Here is an 8654-nt window from a genome sequence, read left to right as displayed (position 1 = left end):
CATAACTCAGATTTGCATTGCTGTAAACCAATACTTGTATCAAACCTTAAAGGGCAGATCACAAACTCAATCATTTCCATTAAGCATTGGAGTCACCATTCCACCCAACTTGGGTACCATTAATGAAATCATATGTATTCAAATAGTGGAGGAGGCTTGAATTCTCAGCTTAAAATGGTCAGTATTAAAATGTTAATCCTTGGATATTAATTTAATAAGTCAACCCTCTCTGCTTAATTCCCACTTCAAAAAAAATTCACTACATTACCCAAGAGTATCCAACAACTCATGGAAAAGCTGAATCTGGAAGTTACATTTCACTCATGACAACAAAGTTCCAGTTAAAATAACTGTCCTTTTTATTCAACATTAAAAATTATACAATTTACAAAAATTATACAAGAATTTACAGAAAAACATTTCTTCAGGCTATTGAGGTATTGGCATAGGAACATGTAAGGAACAGGAAAATATATAAATTAAAAAGGAAAATCCTGGATAAAATAGTTTTGATACAGACAGAGTGAGTAGTCATAGCTGAAATGTCAGTTATTACAATATCTGAACTATTTTGACCATCTGTATCCACACTCCACAAGTTTAGTGCCAGTCGAAGGCCAAAACCACTTAACATTAACTTTGGAGTGGTAATCAGATATGATGGCCGAAACTGACTCCCAAGCAGAGCAAGACTCCCTTCTCCAGAGACTCTCTATCCACATCGTACCAGTGTCAGATCTCGCCTCGATACCAGATTCAGGCTGTATTCACACTATAACTACAACATTGGAGTAAAGTGCTCACTTTACACCAATGATACAGGTGTAATGTAAATGGACCCCATAGTCAACAGGTAACTAGTATAAACGACATGTCTTTAAATTGACCAGTTTGTCACATCATATCTTGCTATGACTTTACCAAGGTAACATTGAATACAACTCAATAATGACAGTGAGATCCCTGATTTTTTTGGGGAGAGGCATTGTTGAATGTGTTAAAAATGTGAATTTGCTTTTAAAAATTAACAAGTATTAATAAATAGAAATCCCAATCATTCAACCCATCTAACCTACTAACATACTCATCTTTAAAACAATCACTGTACTTTGTAAAACTATGCATTTCAGTATTTACAACATATTCCAAGTATATAGAAACAAAACAGCTTTTGTACAAAACCTATTGAACTGCCAGAGTTTAACTCCCTTAATAAAAAGTAGCTTAAATTCTCAAACTTAACATTGTTCAACAAAGGGCAGCTTTTATTAGAATTTTAAACTTTACATTCTAGGTCCAAAAATTCCTTAGGGATGATAAAATGTTGGCAAAAACAAGTTTCCTGTTGATAGGACCATGCAAGATTTGAATACATATGCTCCTATTTTTTCTACAATTTTGAAGATGTTATTGACTATAATTTGAAGTATCAAAATTGAGGTTTCAATGTCATTTTTTCTTTAAAAAAGGCAACTATGTGAGGAACAAGGAATGGGAAAGTTTAATTTCAGTTGTTCGTTAAAACTCAACCCCACCCCCCCCAAAAAAAACTTTTCTGGCTCTTGCAAGCAATGTTACGCAATGAAAAATCTACACATGCGTGTCCACCTTTACTATCACTGAAGTGTTAACATGCAGTTCCAATTCATGGTTTTGCACTCCAAGACTTAAAATTATACAAAAACAATCAATCAATCAATAAATATTTGCTGAGAAGGTACAGTCAAAAATATACAACTTCTAAAAGCTCAGTTTTTTTGTAGCTCCAGTATCTCGCTAATGGTTGGTTTTATTCTAATTCAAATATATGCTTACAAAAAGTGCAAGTTAAGCAATCAATATTTTCTCAAGCTAAAAAGAAAACAAAGCAAATGCTTTCACCAAGCCAGGATAAGACATTTTGGTTTCATACAGTAGGATAATTTTTTTGGACCTCAATACAAAGCCTCACTTTCCTTTGATTCAAACTCAAATACAGAAGCCTACATCCTACAATGAAAATTTAGCACACAAATCAGAGAATGAAGACCAATACATTTATTATTCAAGAATGTGTAAACAGGACTGCAAAATTTTGTGTATATACACCATTTTCAGTTATAATGCAAATTCTGTATTAGGTAGCAGATCCTTGCAGAACAAAAACCCAATTTTTAAATGTAAGTTGGTTACAAAAGCTGTTACTACATACTAATGTACATTTCTCCCATATTTTAAAATTTGGTTTCAGTACAATGAGCAATGAGGGAACTAGACTTCTTTCCCACTCTCCTCTTAACCCCTTCCAAATAGTCAGCATCCATGATTCCCATTTCAGATAATGGCATAGGCACAATTTCCTATATGCCAGCTCAGCCTCAGAGGAGCACCCCCTATTGTACAAATCTGACATTCAATTTTTCCACACATGATCCATGTTGATTCTGGGCCAAAAGAGCCAGTGTTTTTTTTTCATGCCCTCCTAAAGGGGTCACTTGTGGTACTGATTCTGGCCAATGACACTGGGGAAAACCCAGTATCACTTCTGCTGGTCTATGTTGATTCTGTGCACTTGACAATTTAGCAAACTATCAGCAGTTGTGTTGTTAATTCATAGCTTCTACAAACTGGATTGATAGTAACCAAATTCCTTTTACCTAGGGTGCTTTCAGCCAAAAGATTTATTCCATCAGGACTTAGTACATTCAACCCCAAGACTCAGAGGCAAAAGGTATTGTTCTATTCCACTGCATTACTTGCTTCCAAGGCTGTATTATGATAGCTAGAGATCCAAAAAAATCCATATGAACAGTGACTACTTGTATGTTAGTCAGCCATCCACAACTGGCAATTTTCTTAGTCCGTAGTATTTACACACTGTAGGATAAAGGTGAGTGATGGGTTCAGCTTTCCCTCATGATCCAAAAGCAGCCATCTAATTAGCAATTGATCTGTTGAAGTTCAACTGGATACTGCAGTCATGTCTCCTGAGTACTGAGATTCATCTCACCTCACATTTGGATCCAGAACTTCATTTTTTGAAGCCATAAGTTTGTATCATAAACAAAGACTTGAGAATGGTGGGATACCACAAAATATTCTCATGAGATTTAAATGCAGTGATGAATAAGCTGCAATTTCCAGTAGCTAAGGAACTAGTTTATTAATAAACATTCCAAAGAGCAATAGGACAGAGACAAAGGAAGAGGTGCAGCCCAAGTGTTGCAATCAGTTTGAGGTCCCCTATTGCCAGAATATTTGTGGTAGCCTCTCAGCAGTGAAGCTCATTCGTGACATATTGGCTTTAACTGCATTCAAACACTCAACTAACATGATACTGTAAACTGCTGATTAAATCCTTGATTCACTATTTATTCTATTAACATGCCTAATTTCAGATTTGGTTACGTGTCTACCAATCATAGGAAAAGGAGGTAGTAAAACGTGACAAGAAAAAAAGGCCACAGAAGTGAGGAAAAAAAACAAGTTCAACAAGTAAACAAGAAGCATGATAGGAGATCTGTTGGGTCGAAAAATTGCAAAGGCAGACCAAAAATAAGTTCCCTGAAGCTGACGGTTATTGAAATCCACAGTAAATGGGATATGAAGACAACATGGGTTTTTTAAAAAACAATTTACACCACATTTGTGTTTTATATGTTGCTAAAAATGGTTTGCGCTTCCTTCAAAAATGTCCCATTAGAAAATTAATCACGGCACCCTGACAGGTCTTAATCGAATCACGGGGGACAAGTTTACTTTAAGAATTTTTTGAGCCCTTTGACGTGCTTTGGAAACACTTTCATCAGAAGAAGAATCTTCAACTTTTATGGTTGGGAAGGTGGTTAGTCTGAACGCAGCGGTCTTCCTGGACAAGGTGCCTCGTAAAACCCTGCTCACAACCTGGGAAGGAGAGGTCTTTGTGAGGCAGGTTTTGGTTTTCTTGGTTACGGGCTCCCCCGCATTGGCTCCCGCTTTCCTTTGTCTCCTTCTCTGACTCCTGGGCGCCCTCTCGGCGGTAGATTTAATTTCATCCGTGGGCTTTGCTTCAGGCACCATGGACCTGCATGAAGAATATCCGTACACGTCCTTACTGCGGAGGATGACCGGGGAGAAGCCCTCTTCCCTCATGCTGCACAGGAAGTCCCACAGCTCAACCTCCGAGTTGTGAAAGTCGTTGCACTTGGGCATAAAGATCTTGAGCGCATCCTCCAGCGCCTTTGTTCCCGCGAACACCATCTGCGATCTAGAGTAGACCACCCGCTCCTCGGCAGCGCACACCGCCATGGCCAGCTTCACGCCACCGCTAACTTAACTCTTTCCAATTCGGCGACCGATTGCGGGACGGGACCTCGCCAGTTTTAAAAAGATCAGCCTTCTCCACCCCGAGCATGAAGAAGAAGGAAGAGGGAGGGGGGGGGGGAATGTAACAAAAGCCCACTCACATTTCCTCAAGCTGTCCCTGCAAATGAGGTACGGCCCAATCCGCCGCCCATTTATAAACACGAGCCCTTCCAGTACGTCAGCCAGTGACTCCACCCAGCCCCGCTCAACAGAAACAAAACAAGTAGCCCTCAGCGCGTTAATAGGAGGGCAACCCACTCACTCACCCTGTCCTCAACACTAGCAATCAATGGCTGAGGAGCCGTCAACAGCGGGAGAATGGGAAGAGTGAGACCAAACACATGGAGCTAGGTTCAAACAAAAAACCAGCAAAGGCTGCAAATACTCAGCAGGTCAGGTAGCATCTGTGGTGGGACAGAAGACAGTCGACGCTTCAGGTCTAAATCCCTTCCCATAGTTTCAAAAGCTGGAGCTGGGTTTCTTTTTCAAGAGTGTGATACATCAAACCAAGAGCTATTTTAAGTCACAGTGAGTGATTCTCATTCATGGCAGCATCAGGGAACTGTTAGGAGTGAGACCTGTGATCAAACACTGATCACAAGCCATTTAATCAAATGGAACTACATTTATTTGAATACATATTTCATACTTTATATACTCACTCCAGAGGAATGAGATTTGGCAGGTTTACCTCTTCCAAATGATTGATATTTATCAGGTCTTTGGGATTGGGTATGTGGTATTTTAAACCCTTTGAACCAATAGGATTTCTGCGAGATCAACTGCCACTTGTGTTTTTGCAATGCATCGTGGGAGTTTATAACAACAACTGAAAGAGACGAGGCGGTGGATTCTGTTACATTGGAAACACTCATTAGAAATTATGTAAAACTCCCACAGTGAATACCTAAACTTATAACTGTGGGCCTAATTAACTGTCTATTTAACACTTGCAAACAGTTTGCAGCACAGTCTACCCTCTAGCCATCTCAGTACTGATCACTCATTTGGAAAGAGCATGCGCCAAGTTTCCCATTTGCAATGAGTCGCACTCATTTTGGTTTAAAGATATATCTATTTTGATGTAGCTTATTAAAAAAAAATAAAGATAGCTCCATAAGATTAAATGGATTTGTGGTTAACTGCAAGCTTTTCCTTGTCTCTTTTTGATCATAATTCTCGATCCTAATGGTTCCCTGATTTGGATCTGTGAATGAGGGTCACGTACTTTCGTTTTAAAAAAATCTCCCGTTTTGATGCATGTCATTGAAAAAAAGAGACGTGGCACCTCTGCCAACATTGTGAAACAGAATTTATGCCAGGAACTCAGCCATGAGATAGTATATTTTTTGGACAGAGTTTTGGTTTGTCTTGTAAGTATGATATTATTATGTCACCAATAGCTTCATCACCTTCATTTGTGAACACTATTTTGCAATACGTTCAACAATAAACAGAAAGCACATTGTATATAATATCTTCTACATTTGAAACATTAATATCAATATTAACAATATTTATCCAGCTATATAAATGCAGTTCTTTCTTAGCAGACATATCCAACCAAATAAAGCACAAGCAATACAGTGACTTGTATATTATGTTGGCAATGTGTGTTGGATAAACATTGCATGTCATCTGTTTATACCATGAGTATAAACATAAAATGTGGAGACATCTGATAGATGCAATATTCATTAGCGTGTAGCCCTCACCTAATTAGGCACATCAGTGCAGTCACAAGTACACTTTGATGTTGAATCTGCATCCTTGTCAATGGGTGCCTGTTATGCTTTGTATTTGCTATAAATTTAATTGTAAAAAAGAAAAAAAAGATTCCTCACTAGATAAGAATTCACTAGATAAGAATTCACTGGATACCACTGTTTTGAATCAATTATTAGATTATGTCTATATTTGAAGGCAACATTTTGCCTTTTTGTGAACAATTTTTTGTAGTATGTGTTTTTGGAATTCAAAATAGTAGCATAGACCTAGCATGTTTTTGATCAAAGAAAATTAGTGCTCCATGATTCGTATCTCATGGATGTTATCTACTGGACAAAACAACACAGATTGTTATTGTATATATAGAGGATTATTGTGCTGTAAATTGCCAAATACGTTGTTTACTCCATGAATGCCAAAGTCCTGAGTGAACTGTACGGGTCTTCCTCATGAGTAGAACATGATACTCAATAACTTTCTATGTGATTTACTATTCATATAATATTTCAGCATCATGTTATTTTGTTCCGATATAGTCATTCTTTCATTTTGTGAAAAACAGTGATATGAAGTAGCGCCATAGAATGCTAACGGCAGACATTATCGTATGTGATGTCATCAGCTCATGGGTGGTTGAGGTAGAATATAAAGTGAAGAACTGTGTGTGCACCAGCTGGTTATAATAACATTGGCAGGAAGGCTTGTATTGTTCAATTTTATTTTGGGTCAGTGAGTTTGGTGTGAAGGACAAAAGGGATTTGTTTATTCAGTAATCTACAGAGAGGAGATTGGAAGAGAGAATTAATATATTCATCAAATGAGTGAATTTGGTGCGAAAGACAGAAGGGATCTATTTATTCAGTCATTTATGGAGAGAAAACCAGGACAGTGAGAATGACAGTTGCTATGGTTACCGCTAGTGCTCACTGGTGCTGAGAGCAAATGCACAGCTGTTTGATTTTTTTTCAATTGCTGATGGCTCATGGGAAAGTAGTTCCAGTTGGGTTGTAGTCTCACTTACATGGAATAAATTTTACACCCCATAGAGATGAAGTAGCAACTGTTTGTCACATGGTCCTATTGACCAGATATCCTATGCAAAATAGAGACTAGCCAAAATCAACAGCGTGATATGAAAACTATATTCATAAGTGAAGCTGACTGGATAACTCATAAGTGATCGGAGTCATTAGTGTGTAATGACTGTTTCCTGAGTGGAGGCATTGATCATTACACATGACTGGCTGAAACATATATTCTATTTATAACACTTGTAATAGGTTACAACTGAGAAAAAGGTAAGTACTTATTTTGCCTGTTTTTAGCCCAAGAAAACAAGTTGATGCAATTTTGAGATCTTATATGGTTATTTGGATGATATGCTGGTAGAAACATAATTGTGGATGGTTGGGATTGAGTAATACGCTTTTTATTTACTCCATAGGCTCAGGATATCACAAATGAAGCTGAAATGATTTCTGGATGTCATATAAACCTCAAAATTACAAACTTATATTTACTGCTTATCATCAACGTTTTTATGGTATACTAGTTTATCATCCATGGTGGTGTTTGGGGAGTGAAGTCAGTGAGATACCCCAAAATTAGTGGCTTCAGTCAGAGATAGTAAGGGCCACCCGTGCACAAAAGGGTCAAAGGTTGTAAGGGCAGAGAAATTTGAAAGGCTGCAGGTGAAAAAAAATCAAGCATGAGAGGAGATGATAAGAGTAAGAATGAGGGGAATAGAGGCATAGAATTTGCACAGTAGCAAAGGACAATAGGAAAGATAAGAATAGGAGCTCTGGGAATGGAACAGAGGACAAGGAGAAGGCTGCTGAGAAAGGTGAAGCCTGTGAAGCTGAAAGTTGAATATATGGTAAGATGTCAAGAGTAACCGTGTTTATAAGTTTTAGATTTGTTTTTCAGAATTCTTGAATGTTGTTTGTATTTATTAGGTATTTGTAGGAGATTATAGTAGCATGCCGAGGAAGCAAAATGGTTATAGGTAGTTTTCCAACATATTTTCTTTGAATGAATTGCATGGTTAATTGATCCAATTAAAAAAGTGTTTTTTTTTGTGCTATGAACACATTTAAAGTGTGCTGCACAGTAAACTCAAGTCTTTTAATTATATAAGTTGATATACAAAAACAGTGCTAGGGATAGTCAAAAATACAGTGAAGATTATGAAATGCTTTTGTGATATCATCACTGCAGAATAGTGTGGTCAGACAATTGAGAGGAGGGTATAATAAGAGTATTATTTTGCAGTATAAAGCAGAAACAAAGGAGAAGGAAAGTGTGTTAATATAAGATACATTCACTTATGTTATAAAGTGATAATTATTCCTAATTTTTTCAGCCACCACATACTAAAAAGATTATCTAACCAGCTCAAGCACTCCAAACAGAAAGAAAAACAAAGAAGAAGATCAGGAACTATGTATGTGGCGGGCAATCTAACCTGCATGAGACAAGGAAGACCATTTGAAATATAGATATTCTAACCTTGTATGGGTCACCAGTAAGGCCACATTTTGAACATTGTGTACAATTTAATCTTGCCTTCAAAAAAGAGAGACAAGGATGATTATGTGACTTAG

At 37.5% G+C, this 8654-nt stretch overlaps 1 protein-coding gene across 1 annotated transcript; it reads right to left on the bottom strand.

Annotated features, from left to right (window-relative positions):
• Nucleotides 1–335: 335 nt before the first annotated feature.
• On the bottom strand, nucleotides 336–4493 carry LOC137341839 (coiled-coil domain-containing protein 71L-like). The gene has a single exon (XM_068005345.1). It carries the CDS (start codon nucleotides 4264–4266, stop codon nucleotides 3691–3693), a length of 576 nt encoding a protein of 191 aa, XP_067861446.1. The 5' UTR covers nucleotides 4267–4493; the 3' UTR covers nucleotides 336–3690.
• Between the last annotated feature and the right edge of the window lie 4161 nt (nucleotides 4494–8654).

The sequence above is a fragment of the Heptranchias perlo genome, chromosome 24, assembly GCF_035084215.1.
Source record: "Heptranchias perlo isolate sHepPer1 chromosome 24, sHepPer1.hap1, whole genome shotgun sequence".
Taxonomy (NCBI): Eukaryota; Metazoa; Chordata; class Chondrichthyes; order Hexanchiformes; family Hexanchidae; genus Heptranchias; species Heptranchias perlo.
Note: the sequence above shows the minus strand (reverse complement) of the source record. Positions and strands in the feature narration are given on the sequence as shown.

What these genes read in the sequence shown, in the direction of transcription:
- LOC137341839 (XM_068005345.1), bottom strand. Translation starts at nt 4,266, where the DNA reads ATGGCGGTGTGCGCTGCCGAGGAGCGGGTGGTCTACTCTAGATCGCAG.